Source organism: Dysidea avara, chromosome 2 (genome assembly GCF_963678975.1).
Source record: "Dysidea avara chromosome 2, odDysAvar1.4, whole genome shotgun sequence".
Classification (NCBI taxonomy): Eukaryota; Metazoa; Porifera; class Demospongiae; order Dictyoceratida; family Dysideidae; genus Dysidea; species Dysidea avara.
Genome location: NC_089273.1, coordinates 20,434,476 through 20,453,058, shown reverse-complemented (window position 1 = coordinate 20,453,058; position 18,583 = coordinate 20,434,476). Strand labels below are relative to the sequence as shown.

General features: G+C 38.1%; 1 protein-coding gene across 1 annotated transcript in view; it reads right to left on the bottom strand.

The window, feature by feature from the left end:
- Window positions 1-18,583, bottom strand: part of LOC136246794 (protein mesh-like) — a 121,177-nt gene that overhangs the window by 12,327 nt on the left and 90,267 nt on the right. Inside the window, exons 7-8 of the mRNA XM_066038352.1 lie at window positions 3,982-4,560; window positions 3,140-3,391 (exon numbers count right to left, since the gene is read on the bottom strand). Of these exons, the coding sequence (XP_065894424.1) occupies window positions 3,140-3,391; window positions 3,982-4,560 (831 nt within the window). The remainder of the gene's footprint in view (window positions 1-3,139; window positions 3,392-3,981; window positions 4,561-18,583) is intronic.

Below are 18,583 nucleotides of genomic sequence, written 5' to 3'. Positions count from 1 at the left end.
TGTAGAGAGATCAGCTAGAAACAAGTCACCTTGTAGAGAGTTCAGCTAGAAGAAGTCACATTGTAGAGCTACAAAGAAACTACCATGTAGAGTTCAGCTGCAAACAAATCACCCTGTAGAGAACTCAGCTACAAACAAATCGCCCAGTAGAAAGATTAGCTAGAAGAAGTTACCTTATAGGGAGTTCAGCTATGAACAGATCACCCTGTAGAGAGTTCAGCTACAAACAAATCACCCTGTAGAGAGTTCAGCTACAAACAAATCACCCGGTAGAGAGTTCAGTTACAAAGAAACCACCATGTAGAGAGTTCAGCTGCAAAAAAAATCAATCACTCTGTTGAGAGTTCAGCTAGAAGAAGTCACCTTGTAGAGAGTTAAGCTGCAAATAAATCACCCTGTAGAGAATTCAGCTACAAACAAATCACCCTGTAGAAAGATCAGCTAACCTTGTAGAGAGTTCAGCTACAAAGAAACCACCATGTAGAGAGTTCAGCTGCAAACAAATCACCTGTAGAGAGTTCAGCTAGAAACAAGTCACCCTGTAGAGAGATCAGCTAAAAACAAGTCACCCTGTAGAGAGTTCAGCTAGAAGAAGTCACATTGTAGAGAGTTCAGCTACAAAGAAACTACCACGTAGAGAGTTCAGCTGCAAACAAATCATCCTGTAGAGAGTTCAGCTAGAAGAAGTCACCTTTTAGAGAGTTCAGCTACAATCAACCACCATGTAAAGAGTTCAGCTGCAAAAAACTCAATCACCCTGTAGAAAGATCGGCTAGAAGAAGTTACCTTGTAGAGAGTTCAGCTACAAAGAAACCACCATGTAGAGAGTTCAGCAGCAAACAAATCACCTATAGAGAGTTCAGCTAGAAACAAGTCACCCTGTAGAGAGTTCAGCTACAATGAAACTCCCATGTAGAGAGTTCAGCTGCAAACAAATCACCTGTAGAGAGTTCAGCTAGAAACAAGTCACCCTGTAGAGAGATCAGCTAGAAACAAGTCACCTTGTAGAGAGTTCAGCTAGAAGAAGTCACGTTGTAGAGAGTTCAGCTACAAAGAAACCACCATTTAGAGAGTTCAGCTGCAAACAAATCACCCAGTAGAAAGTTCAGCTATGAACAGATCACCCTGTTGAGAGTTCAGTTAGAAACAAGGAATCCTGTAGAGAGATCACCTAGAAGTATCGCCTTGTAGAGAGTTCAGCTGCAAACAAATCACCCAGTAGAAAGTTCAGCTATGAACAGATCACCCTGTTGAGAGTTCAGTTAGAAACAAGGAATCCTGTAGAGAGATCACCTAGAAGTATCGCCTTGTAGAGAGTTCAGCTACAAACAAATCACCTGTAGAGAGTTCAGCTACAAACAAATCACCCTGTAGAGAGATCAGCTAGAAGAAGTCACCTTGTAGAGAGTTCAGCTATAAAGAAACCACCATGTAGAGAATTCAGCTGCAAACAAACACCCTGTAGAGAACTCAGCTACAAACAAATCGCCCTGTAGAAAGATCAGCTAGAAGAAGTTACCTTGTAGGGATTTCAGCTACAAACAAATCACCCTGTAGAGAGTTCAGCTGCAAAGAAACCATTCTGTAAAGAGCTCAGCTGCAAACAAATCACTTGTACAGAATTCAGCTAAAAACAAATCACCCTGTAGAGAGATCAGCTAAAAGAAATTACCTTGTAGATAGTTCAGCTACAAACAAATCACCCTGTAGAAAGATCAGTTAGAAGAAGTTACCTTGGAGAAAGTTCAGCTACAAAGAAACCATTTTGTAAAGAGCTCAGCTGCAAACAAATCACCTGTACAGAATTCAACTACGAACAAATCACCCTGTAGAGAGATCAGCTATAAGAAGTTACCTTGTAGATAGTTCAGCTACAAACAAATCTCCCTGTAGAGAGATCAGCTAGAAGAAATTACCTCGTAGAGAGTTCAGCTACAAAGAAACCACCATGTAGAGAGTTCAGCTGCAAAGAAATCACCCTGTAGAAAATTCTGCCAGAAACAAATTGCCCTGTAGAAAGATCAGTTAGAAGAAGTTACCTTTTAGAGAGTTCAGCTACAAAGAAACCATTCTGTAAAGAGCTCAGCTGCAAACAAATCACCTATACAGAATTCAGCTACAAACACATCACCCTGTAGAGAGATCAGCTAGAAGAAGTTACGTTGTAGATCGTTCAGCTACAAACAATTCACCCTGTAGAGAGAGCAATTAGAAGAAGTCACCTTGTAGAGTGTTCAGTTACAAAGAAACCACCATGGAGATTTCTGTAATCAATATAATATTATGTGACCGGATTTGCGAAAAGGGGTCTTCCACACACATCCAATTCCGTAACCGTTGGAGACCATAACTCGGTGTTCAAGTAACATATTAACCTGAAAATTTCACCACGTATTCAGCTATAGTGGTGCTGACCACTGTCCAAAATTCAAGGCAATAGCTCTTTCCAATCTGACGTTATCAATTGTCAAAGTTGGCAATTTGGATGTGTGTGGAAGACCCCTTTTCGCAAATCCGGTCACATATGTATTATACAGTATATATAATTTGTACATTTACTGATAAAATATTTAAAGTACATCTACTTCATCTTTTCTTCTTCCTGTAGTAAAGAAAAAAACATAGGTTAAAAAAGTCCCAAAGCTGGCCATAGGCCGGCTTTGGGGTATACAAATACAAAAAGAAATGAAATCTAATCCAAAACAGCCAAGCTGTAAAAAAAGTGTGCGGCCCTCAGAAAGGTTATGGTGAAAAAAGATGTGAAATCCAAGGTGGCGGCCAAGAAATGGCTGTGATGGTAGGTTAATGGTAAAAATTTTAATAATGACAATTTAGGTAAATTTTGTGAAGCGGCACAAAAATTCACCTGAATTGTCGTTATTAAAATTTTTACCATTAACCTACCATCACAGCCATTTCTTGGCCGCCACCTTGGATTTCACATCTTTTTTCACCATAACCTTTCTGAGGGCCGCACACTTTTTTTACAGCTTGGCTGTTTTGGATTAGATATATATATATATATATATATATATATACCTGGATGGTAATAATCACTAGGTAAGAAGTTTGCAACAAAGCTATATAAATCAATTCATTTTTTTTTCGATAACACAAAATAATAATACTCATTGCATACTTGGTAGTGATTGGTTGATGATAGTCATTTGTTCTTCTATCTCTATTAAAGTCGTTCTGCCTACTTCCACAATGCCTGTCACTGCTATGTCAAAAGCACACCTAGAGTTATTTCCACATGTTGCATCTATCATCATTTGTGTAGTTTCATCAACTACTGGGGTCATAAAGAGTGGCTTGAAGCTTTCATCTTTAACTGGTCTTGTATAGCCTTCTTCAATAATTATTAGTGAGTTGCTCTCATCAACACCCCCTATTAAGTGGGAAAATTGTTAAATAATTACATATGAATCAATTAGGAATCAAACCTTCACTGGAACATAAAACTAAGCACAAAAATGCCAGATCAGCAATGACTTGATCTTTTGGTAACATTCAATCTGCTCTTTGGAAAGCATAGTTGTTAATTATCTAATTAGGCCACTTCATCTTGGTTCATGGGTGAAAGTGTTAAGTATGTGCTGTATAGGAACAGCAGGTTGCTTAAAAAATAAATATCACCGTAGTCTTGACAAAATGGCACAGTCAATAGCTATATTGCGAGCAAAGACTAACTTAACACACAGGTGTACACTTCCTGACGCCTGGATTAATTATTTTTATAACCAATCAGTTAACATCCAAAAAGAATTGAAGTTACAAAACAACCTACACTGAGTACTATGAATAATAGTGTGGTTGAGATTATGTCATAAATAACATATATAGTTACCAAAATCGTGCTTCTCTATGTTAGTTGTATAATTAATATATGAGGAAAAATCAACACCAATTCAGGAAATACTTTTTGGAAATGTAATAGTATTGTGAGTATGCAATGTAAACATGAATAAATTAACACACATTTTTCTCCAAAATTATCAAAAATTTCTTCTTCTGATGAATCAATAGAAAAGGTAGTTCCATCTGGTCTAAGGAAATCATCACTTTGATTACCATTCCATACACCTAACAATCCTTTAGTGTTATCACGAAATGAATGAGGAATAGACAGTTGAAATGATAAAATATCATTGGATGCTTTTATAACTATTACTACACCATTTTCAAGCATAAAATTTCTAGAGAATTCTTCCTCAACTTCTACATGTCCACCATCAAAGTTCCTGACTGGAACAAATTCAAATTCTAGTTCTCTATAACCAGTTTCAGTCATGTTTGACTCAACCAGTAATTTTATTCCAAATATTTCATCTAATTGGGCTTGTATTACTGGTCTATTTCTCATCTTCATCGCGATTACTGAAATAGAGGTGGCTGGAATAAGGCTACCACCTGTTTCTTCAGCTTGTTTAGTTAGAATATTGATCACAAAATCTCCATTATGTGCATCAAGTAAAGTGTATTCTCCCAATCCATTAAAAGTATACTGTACTCCATCCAGTGTAATAAAGTGTGGATCCCCTCTACCACCACCATTACCTGCAGAAAAAAGTTGTTTCATCAATAAAACAATAGTGCATAACTCTAGTGAGACAGACAAACAGACAAATGAAGCAACGTTTATGATGCATGCACACACATAGCCAAATTTTCCTTACTCTAAATAATTATTGTACATGTAATAGTTGTAACACGGGTATAAGGGCTTTGCCTGATACGTATGCCCGACTGCCCAAGGGGTGCAAGGCCGAGGGCAGAGGGCATACATATCAGGCAAAGCCTGAATGCCCTATCTTACAGCTAATATGTAACACTTGCTAGGCTGATGGACTGTACAGGGTGATCAATCACCCAAGCCAATACGAGTGCAGCCATTGGATGTATTATATATCGGTCATTCCATGTCAAATCAACCAGGAATTTAGGGTCACCTCTCAGATTTTGGCGAAGCTTAGTGTGTTTGTAGTACCTGTGGTGCTTATCACTCGTGCAAATTTTTAGCCCCATACACCGCATAGTTTCTGATTTATGACCTCAAATATTTTGAATATTTCATGAAAACTTGGTTAATCTGTAGATACAAAATCAATCGTAACTTCGCACTGTGTAAATATTTTTAAACACAATTTTTACTGATGGAAGACTGTTGATTGACCTTTCCAGTGATCCCTAAATTATGGGATATCTACTTACAGTAGGGGACAAAATAAAGTTTACATTTGCTCTAGTAAAAACGTTTGTCAAGGTGTCATTTTATACTTGTCCCGTTTTTACAAAACAAACGTTTTTTCTCTTTTAAAAAATGGTTGCATAGTAATAACAATTGGGGTGCATAGCTAATTCACGTATAAAACTTATTAAGTGTTTTTACGTTTGCTACAGTAGCTATATAAGTATAATGCAGTAGATATGTAAAAGACTGTAACAGTTGTTGTTTGTTCGATTGTCTGCGCTACTGAAATATGGTTTATTCTTGGTACGAGAGACGGCGAATTTTATACTATTACCAGCAAGGGTATCTACCTCCAACAATACCGAAGCTGCTGAAAGACGAAGGAACTGTCACAACCTCACGAATTGGGATAGCAAAATTTATCAAGAAGTTTATAACAACAGGATCCATTGCAAGAAACTCTGGTTCTGGAAGACCTTCGAAGATAACACGCGAAATACAGAGGATAGTCGATGAACAGATGATGGAGGACGACGAGACGACAGCCATCCAGTTACACGCTCTGTTAACAGGAATGGGCCACCAACTTTCCAGAAGAACTATTTTTCATTGTCGTACGGCACTTGGGTGGACCTTCAGGGGTAGTGCCTACTGCCAATTAATATGCGAACCAAACAAGTTGAAACGTCTGGAGTGGGCACAGCAACATCGAAATGATAACTTTGACAACGTTGTGTGGACTGACGAGTGCTCCGTACAACTGGAGACACACAAGCGTTTTTGCTGCCGAAGAAAAGGGGAAGCACCACGGTTAAAACCTAGGTAATTATTCACCTAGATAAATATTCACTAATTCATTATTTAATAATAATAAATGCAATAAATTGTTTAAAATGTAAATGTATGTAATTGTCATTTCAGAGCTAAACATCCTGTGAAAGTTCACATCTGGGCAGGGATCAGCAAACGTGGGAAGACTGGGATATGTATTTTTGAAGGTACAATGGATGGCTCTTTCTAAGTCAAAATCCTGGAAGTGACTTTGATCCCTTTTCTTCAGAAAGTTTACCCTGATGGACATCGTTTAATGGCTGACAATGATCCGAAGCACACATCTAATGAGGCGCAGCGATTTCTGAAAGATCAAAAGTAACCTGGTAGCGAACGCCTGCTGAGTCGACCGACTGCAATCCCATCGAAAATCTCTGGCACGAGTTGAAAAATTACATCCGTTCTGTCAAAAAACCTAGAACAAAGCAAGAACTAATAGATGGGATTAAAGAATTCTGGGACAGCGTGACTGTCGACAAGTCTTTAAAATACATCAATCATTTAAAAAAGTATTACCAAAAGTTATACATGTACAATTAAATGGAGCTGCTACTGGATACTAACTGAAAATACAATCTGTATAATATTTTATTGTTACTACGTACATGTTTAATTTTATCATACTTGTAAAACTGAATCTAATTTACAGAGGAAAGCTAACTATGGTTTATCTCTAATTCGATTTTGCTATTATACTGAAAGTCCTATTATATTAACCTCTATCCAGCCCATAATGTCGCTCTATCACACTACAGGAACACAAGCGATCGCAATCACAGCAGCTTAGCGGACAATGATTGTAATCATGGAAACTTACCCCGGTTTTATTTTGATAATCACTAAGGAACTCCCTTATAACACCCATTCCTGAAGCCACATTTACTTGTGTTGTCAGTCAAAACAAGCGTCTTTGCTACACTGAGATGAGCACACACGCTAAAGGATCGAATATTCTAGAAGAGCTCACGTGAAGCAATCCAATTAATATGAAGAAATATTTTTCACTACCGCATGGCTTTTAAAAAGTACTTGCCTGGTTCAACATCAAAGCTCGAGATAAAGGAACTGGTGAATGATAATGACTCGGTACATTTTCACATCATCAAATAGTAAGTTGCATATAATTTTCACTATAGTCACTATGTATGTAATACAGTAATATGAGAGTATGTAAAGAATAGTTAGCTTGTATAAATAATTTATTGACTATGGATTCTGATTTCTTAGCCGCTTTCAGCGTTGGCCGATAGACTTAGCACATTCAGTCCAGGTGCTTTCAAATTTTAATGGATTCAGCCAGTATTCTGGAAAGAGCTGAAATATTTTTCTCTTTAATTCATTCAGCTCTACAATTGGAAGAGCAGGGTATAGCGTACTACCAAGTGGAGTACATCTAACCAGCACATCACCCCCGAAGTATGACTTCTGAGCCAGTCGTTGAGCTAACGTTGACACCTTGCTTTCTTTGTGATATCGCTTGTACTTGGCTACAATGATGTCTGGACCCACTAATGAATTGCGATTTATTTCACTCAATGAAACCATACCATATTTGTGGGCATTACCGGATATTGGTATTTCAATGCAAGAAGCCAATAATGAAGTTGCTGATGATGCCTGTAGGTTTGCTGCTAATTGTTGATTCGATGATGAAGCCTGCTGATTTGTTGATGTTTGTTGGTCGGTGAGTGATGATGTTTGTTGGTCAATGAGTGATACTGTTAGTTGGCGTGTTGATGGTGTTCGTTGATATGTCAGTGTATGTTGATGTGTTGGTCTTCTTCGTTGATGTGTAACACTGCTTGTTGATTCATTGATGTATCTGCTTGATGTTGATTCAGATTGGATTTCTGTTTAAAAATAATAACAACTATAAGATCACAACACTAGTTACCATTTTGAGTGTTTTCCATGGCTTTGAGTAGGTGAATGATTGTTGTTTGATTCTCCATTAGTGTTTTTATAGAATAAACTAGAAATTCCATAGTTTCAATAATGTTGTTACCATCAATGCTGTTGCTGCTGATGTAACTATTTTGATTGTTGCTATCGTTACTGTTGCTGTTTGTTCTACAGGGCATATCATTCTCAGAACCTGTGATATATAACAGTGATCACAACTCTTCGATGTAAAAGATAAATACCTGAATCACAGAATGCCAGCTGATCATATAGGTCCCAGGTACCACCATACATGCAGTGTAATTGATCCAGGATCCTGTCAGCCTGCGGTGATGTCATTTCTTCAACTTCTGATTGCAACGAGCTAAAGAGATCTGGGTTAGTTGTTGTTGTTGATGTTGAAGGTGGTACATACAGGTGTAAGGGAAGCTCCTTAAACTTGCTGATGGTGTCACCACTGTAGATGTCACAATTGGCAAAGTGGGAGGTGTCAAAGTGACAGGTGTCATCGCTGCCCAACTAGAACTGATGGATGTCATCAATGTAGAACTGTGAGGCATGACTAACGGTAAAGTAACAGGTGCTGTCATTGCCAATCTGGCAGCTGTCATCATTGCCGAACTAGGAACTGTTGTCACTGCTGTGTTAGGAGGCATTGTCACTGTCAAGTTAGGAGGCATATTCACTGCCAAACAATGAGGTGTTGTCACTGTAGAACTGTGGGGCAATGGTAAAGTAACAGCTGTGGTCACTGCCAAGCTGGGAGGTATCACTACTGGCAAAGGTTCAGGTGTGGTAGCTGCCAAACTGGGAGGTAGGACTTCTGTCTGCACAATGGATGAACTGGAAGATGTCACCAGAGAGATACTACAGGTAGTAGCTGTTGTCTCAACAGAACCCACTTCAGATGTTGGTGTGACAAATAAAATTGTACCTGTAATTTATTCATTATTGATGTATATGTAGGATTATTGTAACTCACCACTATTTTTCTTTTTCTTTGTTTTAGCCTTTTCTTCATTGTTGTTTGCCTTCCGTTTACATGTTGTTTTCTCTTTTTCTGCTTCATTGCTGTCCGTCTTCTGTTTACGTTTCTTTGTCTTTCTTTTAGGTGCTGTTGGTGTTGAAGTTTCTTCTACTACAGTTGGTGGAACCCAGTCACCAGTGACAAAACCCAGTCACCAGTGACAAACTGGTCTTCTAACTTGTCCATTTCAGCTTGTGTGCCTAAAATATACATTGAAACTATAAAATTGTATAACATTTGTATGATTTCTTTACCTCTGGCCATCACAATGCCATTGTGCTTCTTGTTTTCCCCATTGTTAATTGGCACTCCTGGCCTATGGCCACTTCGTCAGGCTGCACTTTGGAAGCGTTAATTGAAGAAACGCTGCCTTCTGGCCAATACACAACATAATGACTGTAGTGTTCTGTAAAAAGGGTTGCATAATAAACAAATTACTGGTAAATGGGCTAGTGGTTTGAGGTTTGTGTCTGGGCGGTAAAAAATTATTTGATTAATTGCTTTATGGTTACGGGTATATCCCACAAACCACTATATCCCACAAACCACTAACGAGTAATAGCTTACCGGTTTGTTCGTTAATGAGTGCCAGTGCCCGTCGAACACCCACTGGCCTTTCGCTTTCCATGACAGCCTGCACTATCGTAACCACCTGCTTTGTGCACAAGTATACAGTGCATGTTGCCGCCCTTCAACTTCGTTGCGTAATCGTTTAAACGATCGCGTCATTGTCTAAAAGATTATGTAATCGTCTAAACGATTATGTAATCGTCTAAACGGTTATGTAATCGTATAAACGGTTATGTAATCATATAAACGGTTATGTAATCGTATAGACGCTTATGTAATCATTTTTGTACAATCGTTTTATGATTGCACAGTCATTATAACGATGAAAACTTTACAACATTACCATCGTTTTTTTAAAAACGGAATGTAAACTTTATTTTGTCCCCTACTGTAATTATGCTTTGAAAGTACTTTATTGAAAACTTTAATCCTTTATATTTCAAAAAATGCTTCTTGAAATTCTTGAATTTTTTTTTATGAATAATGATTTGGGTCATTATCTATGTTTGATGAAATTTTTGTGGTGGGACCACAATGGGCTCAAGAGATATAATGAATTATGCAGTGGAATTTTGGAGTCTATTATTGCTGTATGGAAGTGTACACCTCCAACAACCACTCACAACAAGGCTATGCCAAGTTTGTCTTATAGAGTGAAGGTGTCTAGGTACAGTGCAACCTGTATTAGTGACCACCTGTATTGAAAGAGCATCTATGTGCTGTAGTTCTTTAATTGGATAGTAATGTATAGCACCAAAGCATCAACTTTTTCTAGCAAATCCAAAATGGTCCTTATATTAGACAGGTGGACTTTAAATTACAGATATAACCACCATATATGTGTCCACATGTGAATGTTACATCATCTCTTTAGAAATACCTTCTTTATTAAGTTGAATCCCACTGTGGCGGACTTAGCCCTATTTAAGTTGCGTATGTGGCTGCATAGGTACGTGTACAACAGAACTCCTCAAAAAGAATACTGGGACACCTTGATAACCAGGACGCCTGTTTATAATCCCACTCTAGTGTTACAATAATATATATAGACCAAGATACTTCTGTGGCTTCTGTGATATGAGCACTTTATTATTATGGTTCTAGGAATGGAGGGGTTTTACCATATACTGTACATGCATTATTTGCACCTCAATGTGTGAAACTAATTGAAGGGGTCAGCAGCAAAAGGGGACAAGTGCCATTTGAAAATTTAGGTGATCACATAGTGGGCATTAAATAGACTTTAGGGACATAATTGAATTATTGTGATATTTGCTAAAAACTAATTTGATACTGCCATGAACTTTTAAATTCTGTTGTTTACTTAGTGACAAGATTGTTCACATGGCTAAATCAGGCAGTTCTAATTCTTAGAAGGTGGAAATTTTAAAATGGCACATGTCCCCTTTTCCCACTGACCCCTTCAATTACTAAGTTACTTTACATTCATAACCACTTTGAAGATCAAGTCATAAATTCATGTACATACTCATGCAGGAGGTGACCACTTTTTCATCTGTATTTAACATCTGCCTGTACTGGTCTTCAAAGCGTGAATGCAAAATACTTTGAAAAACCATTTAGTAATAACAGTACTATAAATCACACATTGAGGTGCTTCATAATATAAAAACCTCTTGGTACAAGTAATGCATCTACTGTATACAGTGTATATTCCTTGGACCAAGATAAAGTGTTTTTTTTTGAGAAACCACAGACTTGTCTTGGGTCCAATTGTATGTAGAATTATAAAATGAGATCATGAACATATAAAGTGTCCGTGTATCCTTTTCGAGGAGGTCTGTTGTACCTATGCAGCCATGTACGTACTGTAATTTGAATAGTGTGGAGTGGGGCTAAGTATGTAAGTGCACTATGGTGGGATTTGACTTAATAAAGTATTTTCAAAGGGATGGTACAACATTCATGTGTTTATGGAAGCATGGTGATCTCATTTAAAGTCCACCTATCTAATAAGGACCATTTTTGGATTTGCTAGAAAGGGTTAATGCTTTGGTGCTGCACATTAATATCCAATTAGATAAACTGCAGATAGGTGGTTTTTCAATACAGGTGGTCACTAATACAGGTTGCACTGTACCTAAACACCTCCACTCTGTAAGACAAATTTGTTATGGCCTTGTTGTGAGTGGCTATTGGAGGTATATACTCCCATACAGCAATAGTAGACTACAAAATTCCACTGCATACAACAATATCTGTTGAGCCCATTGTGGTCCCACCACAAAAATTTCGTTAAGCGTAGATAATGACTGAATCATTATTCATAAAAAATTCGAAGAATTTCAAGAAGCATTTTTTGAAATATAAAGGATTAAAGTTTTCAGTAAAGTACTTTCAAACCATAATTAAGTAGATATCTCCTAACTTAGGAATCACTGGAAAGGTCAATCAACAGTCTTCCATAATTGAAATTGTGTTTAAAAATATTTACACAGTGTGAAGTTACGATTGATTTTGTATCTACAGATGAACCAATTTTTCATGAAATATTCAAAATATTTGAGGTTGTAAATCAGAAACTATGCAGTGTATGGAGCTAAAAATTTGCACGAGTGATAAGCACCACATGTACTACAAACACACCAAGTTTCGTCAAAATCTGAGAGGTGTCCCTAAATTCCTGGTTGATTTGACATGGAATGACCCATGTGCATACCTAAAATTTTCGATTATGGGTCAGCAGCTAGTACATTCTGGTTACTTTCGGTTATGATGAACGGACATATCCTAGAGATATAATGGAGAATTCAGTTACGTGAGTTTAATGTTTTAATCAGTGCTATTGAATCGTTTATGGAAAAAGTATGGGGTTTACTAAAGGCCTAGATAGGTAAGCTTACTTGTAGAGTGGTTACTCTGTGCACAGTGGTAGCTTTGTGATGGGGGTGTGTCCACAATAGAAAACATACTGAGATGATTGGTGAATAAGCTATAGCACTATTTCTCACCTTAGCTCAATGTTATTCAACTCATAGGCTGGTGAGGATAACAAAACGCTCTCCATCTGAGTAGTTTTCATGGCAAAATCTGAGTCGTTCATCCTAATCATGTGAGTATTAATCGATCCTCACAATCGATTTCGGCCTCAACATCTATATAATCACTGCCCAGTTGTAGCCTGGTCTACATTTCATATGTAGCCCAGCTAGCTGGGATACATAATGAAAGTGTTACATAAATATTAATTTGAATATGGAATAATGTATAAGTGCCCATTATAGGCAGAGCTTCAGCCTTCTGTCACGGTAGAATAGATTATTCTTATACATGAAACAAACCTTATTTCATGTACTTTAACAAAAATTAGGAATTTTAAGTTTGATTAGGGATCATAGAAAATGAAGTAGGGAAACAAGGGAGGTCGCCTACACCTGCAGATATACTAGTGAACATTTAATCCCTAATTCAGTCTATATCCAAGAGTGAATTAGGGATTAAATGTTTACTAGTTTATCTGCAGCCTCCCTTGTTTCCCTACTTTTTTTCTATGATCCCCAATGAAACTTAAAATTCCTAATTTTCCTTAAACCTGTTTGCTTACTTTTTTGCAACACCCTTATGACTGGTAAACCCATGTATACTGTATCAAAAGAAAGGATGGCGCCAGAATTGATGTTTTCATCTAAACATGCACCCCAGCTATCAAATACTGCTTTGAAAGTGCAGTGGCCATTGTGCTTTGCTTTCAGCTATGTTCAGTCCGTTACACAGTGGTACAGACGAAAAACAGTAGAAGAAGTGCCTCTGCAACAATCCAGTCACCATAAAAATATGATTCACGCACCGCAACTATAAAAAAAACAACAAACTATCAATTACTGCCTCAAAAGTGCAGCGGCCATTACACTTCACTTTCAGCTATGTTCAGTCCGTTACACACCATTACAAACGAAGAACAGTGTTAGAATCGTCACTGCAACAGTCCAGTCACCACGGAAAATATGGATGATTGCTGTTTACAAACGTACTGTAGGGAAACTATGCATCATGCTACTGCGAATTGACACCTTGGGCTGTCAGCAAAAAGAAATGGGAAACAATGGAGGACAAAAGTAAGTCCATGATGTGTGCATTGTACGTACTACGGTATGCCATAAGGCATGTCTCGGGATGAAGCAATGTCAAACATTGAAAAAATCAAGCCCATAGCCTTAGCCATTATCGAATTACACTTGCTTGAAGGTATCAGGCAGGCAGGGCAGGCAGGGCAGGCAGGGCAGGCAGGGCAGGCAGGGCAGGCAGGGCAGGCAGGGCAGGCAGGGCAGGCAGTCAGTAGAAAATTCCATTGGATAATTTTTTAAAAAGTTTTGTAACAATTTATTGGAAGCCTTTAGGAATGTACTGAAGGCACTTTTGGGCTTAGTTATACCTAACCAATACTGCCAAGGTGCTAGGATGGAGTTGTGAAGCTAGTTGTTTTTGGCTAGGAAAACCCAAATCTCCATGATCCCTAATACACAGTGCTACCGTACTGTATAATAATATGTTAAAGTTTCACACAACACAATGGTGGACGTCTTTGTTACCAGAATTTGTTGGGACTTGATACGAGTATCCAATCAGATGTATACAACTAGATTCAGTAGAACATGATGTCGCTTAGCTTAAGGCACTAGGACTAAATATGTTACTGGATCTGCAAAAACCCAACACCACTGTGCAAGCCCAACACTTAGAGTAGTATAAAGAATTGATTACAATAATTCCATAAATGATTTGAATCCTTTATTCTTAGTCTAATGATAAAACCTAGATATCTTCTTATTCGTCTACTCAAGAGGATTAAAACATCTTTGTTTTGGTAAAAGAATACATAAAAGAGTATATAAGTTATGGGTGTTTATGCATGGTCAAAACGATAGTACACAATTGATCTTTCTTCACTAAATTTTCCTGTGAAGAAAGGTGATACAAGGAAAAACTTACCCAGCAATCAAATCCCCTACACATGGTGAACAGGATGGTACAAGTTTAGTTAGCTTCGTGTCATTGACTTTGTAAGTTACAACTGTTTTAGTTAATGCATATAATTTAATTTCCCTATACTTGCTATACAAATTGATTCTTCTGTTATTGTCACTTTGTTTATTGGCATATGAGGCAGAAACTTTGCAAGAGCCACTTGGCTAAGTAGATTATAAATATTTATTAATCAAGAATTTGAAAAATGCATGATTATGTCAGGTTTTCACAGATCCAGTTACAGTACATAAGGTGAAGATATGCCTTGATTATTGAAGCAGTGTATAGCCATGGCGAGAAGGCTATTTTCCAAGTAGTGTGATGAAAGGCACTTTTCCCAACTGCATCAATGCTAGGTACTATTTTATCAGGAATTTTATGGTGAGTAACGTTGTGGTGTGGTTGGGGAATCTCTCTATCGTTAATAGTTCATACAGAGGCATACGTTAAAACCTAAATACGACATACTCTTGGTTGTCTTTATTAAGAGTTTAGTTTTGGCAAACCGCATTTTAGGAGACTAATAGGTATATTACTGTTTATAAATAAAGTCCTGATTTGAGATTGAAACATTTTTGTTTGCTTTGTGATGTTTGGCCAAAACTACCTCAAAATTAGGTATGCAAGTTTTAAGTACCACTTAACATCTCAGGCAAGCCAGTGAACAACAACACTTTATAGGCTAATTTGGAAAATTGGGCAAGCCTAGGAGCATACAAAATCTCTCAAGTAAAAAGGTTAGGGTGTTTCTGTGGTCTCTGCATTTGATTGACTGCACTTGAGAGATGGCTATGCCAGTCAGCATTATGTAAGCGTTCGAGTGTTAATCAGATGGCTGCAAGTTTGAGGCTGCCCAGGTCCAGTCATGTATTTTTTTCGCCTTTCTCCACCTTTTCAAACACACTTTTTGTAACAACTTTAAACAGGCTGTAGGACTAGGTGTCCTACAGACCTTCAGCACTTGTGCTGTAAAGCCTTAAAATTAAAAAAAAAATTATGGCTATTCTTCAAACAGTCTTACTGTGCCCCTCCATCCTGGAATGCCAAGTTGGTTGTTAAACACAGAAGGTTGGAGTTTAAAATGGCTGGGTGGGGTAAGTGGGCAATCACAGCATGAATCGCTGAACACCTAAATCACTGTAACCGGGTAGGTAAAAACAGTGGACCCGGGGACCAGGGACCCACGGGGATCCAACTCTTCTTGGAATTTTATACACTTCACAATATTTTATACTTGTACTAGTTACCTCTGCAAGTAGTCTTGCATGGCCAATCCACTTTTTCCCCGTCATGGTGTCTCACACGATGTTTATCTACACCAGTTAGAAATTATAAACACCTCTGAAAAGTGTCTGAAGCTGACCATAGATATACTGCAGTCTATCTATGAGCTGACTGTATTTATATACCACTAGCCTGCTGCACAATGAGCAAACTATTCTATTATGTCACCTAGCTATATACTTAGAAACATTGTGCAAACAAATAATATTCTGGGGAAATAGCAATTACTACAGTACTGCTCAAATGTAACATCGCACTCGCTCAAGCTGCTCGATTGGGAGTGATTAAAAAAACTCGCTAATTAAAAGGCGTGGCACCCGTTTCCTTCGTGAGTATTCATCCCATACGAAACAGGATGAATACTTGCGAAGGAAACAGGTGCCACACTCTTTAATTAGTGAGTTTTTAATCACTTGCATTCGAGCAGTGCGAGCGAGTATGACGTTACATTTGAGCAGTCCAAGCTAGGCAAGTTCCAATAGCTCAATAATCAGACTTCATACATCATGGTGCATTTGCACAATACATCTAAACGGGAAGGTAAAAACAGTGGACCCAGGACCAGGGGACTTGGGGATCCAACTCTTCTTGGAATTTTATACACGTCACAATATTCTATACTTGTACTAGATACCTCTGCAAGTGACCAATCCACTTTTTCCCCGTCATGGCATCTTGCACAATGTTTACACGCCAATTAGAAATTGTAAGCTGCTCTGAAAAAGTGACTGCATTTATAGGCCACTTGCCTGCTGCACAATGAGCATACTAGTCTATTATGTCACCTAGCTACAAGAGTAGTTTAGAAAGGATAGGTGGACCTGGGACCCGCAGGAATCCAACTATTTTTGGAATTTTATACACTTCACAACACGCTATACTTGTACTAGGTACCTCTGCAACTAGTCTTGCATGGCCAATCCACTTTTTCTTCCGTCACGGTGTCTCACATGATGTTATCACCACTTTGAAATTATAAGTGCCGCTGAAAAAGTGTCTGAAGCTGACTGCATTAATTATAGGTCACTCTCTATTTCCCCAGAATATTTGTTTGCATAATGTTTCTAAACTTTAGTAGCTAGGTGACATTATAGACCAGCATGCTCATTGTGCAGCAGGCAAGCAATTACTAGCTAAGCCGAGCTAAGCAAGTTCCAGCAGTTCTTCATACAGTAGGTGACTTTAAAAAGTTTACATTTGGTTTTGTAAAGACCATTGTAATGTAATAGTTTTACGACCATTTTAATGGTAAAAACCAAACACATCGTAATTACTATTATGTTTACAATATGTTTACATGTTTAAAACAAAACAAGTCTAGTTGCCAGTTGCATGCACAACCACACACAGAGGGGCAAGAACAAATTAAATGTGTAACTACCAGCTGGCACCAAGCTTGATAACAGCATGGGCAGTGAAATTTGTAACTTTGCAGCTGTCATGTAGCAGTCAATTAACAAAACATACAACACAACACAAGCAATCATAATTACTATTGTAATTACTAAGGCAATTGTAAAAACTAATGGTAATTACTAATAGCAAGAGTATATAATAAAGAGGAGAGTGTCTAACTTCCATATGCGCTATCAAAAATGAGCACGTAAGGACTTTCCGGTTTTACTAGTATATTTATGTAAAAAGCCACTGTGTTAATTTAGACATTTAGCATGTTGAGAGACAACTGAACCTGCAGTCTATGGATGGAAACGCCGACACGAGTGAGCAGTCATCCTTCAACTGTGTGGTCTATGGCCGGTTGTATAGAACAGGAGGAAGTTTCAGCATGTAAACTTACTGATGAAACTAGCGATGTAAGCCACTTCGTGGAAATGTCTGGTTCAGATTCGAACGACACCAGCTCTGGAAACTACGACTTATCGACTGTATCGACAGAGTGCCAAGCAGAGTTTCTGAAAGTCATCCAGGACAACGCAAGTCATTGTTAGTGGAATTTTCTTTTGTGATGTCACATGTTTCGATTGATGGTGTGCAACTGCCAGTTTTGATGATTACTCCACATGAAGTATTTGATCACCCCCCTCTGGGAATCACGCCACGAATTCAAGTCATAGTACATTACAAGTTCTACACTGTACATGTACTGATGAGGCTATGGAAGCGTGAAAATTTTGAGTCTACTAAGGATATCACAAATTTGTGCAAGGTGATTAGTGAAAAGTCTCAGTACAAGTTTTGCCCAGGAATTCAGTAAGAGCAATACATGACAGAGTTCTTTGATGTGATCCACTTCCATATTAAGAGTGTGTGGCTTACAGAATTTCTGTTTAAACGGATTGATTCGGTGAATTTCAAGCTTCTATTTCAGCCTGCCCACAATGCTACAGCAGCAGAGAAATCGTCAAAAGAAGTGAAGTGCTACCCATGCAAGTGGTTTGTGACAGATTTGAAGTATCAGAAGAGGAATACAGAAGCAGAAACGCCAACAAGGAACGTAAAAAGACAGTGTCCATCGTCCCGAGCCAGGATGTCATACATGAGCCCAGCTAGCCAAGTAAAGTGAAGAAAGTTAGCTCAGTATGAGAGAACTAATAACATCAGAAAGCTGGCACGATATGAAGAACATGAGATTGTTTTAGATGATGAGCAGAATTATGAGATGTGTGCTTTGGTGAAGAAGATGGGAGAGGAGGAGTTGCAAAAGCTATATGAAGAAGGAGATAAGCATAACGTTGGATGCATACTGAAGGATATCGGGGCTACAGATTTAAATTGGCAGCAGAAGGAGTTTTCTTGTGATCAGGCAACCAACTGTAAGATAGCTTTAA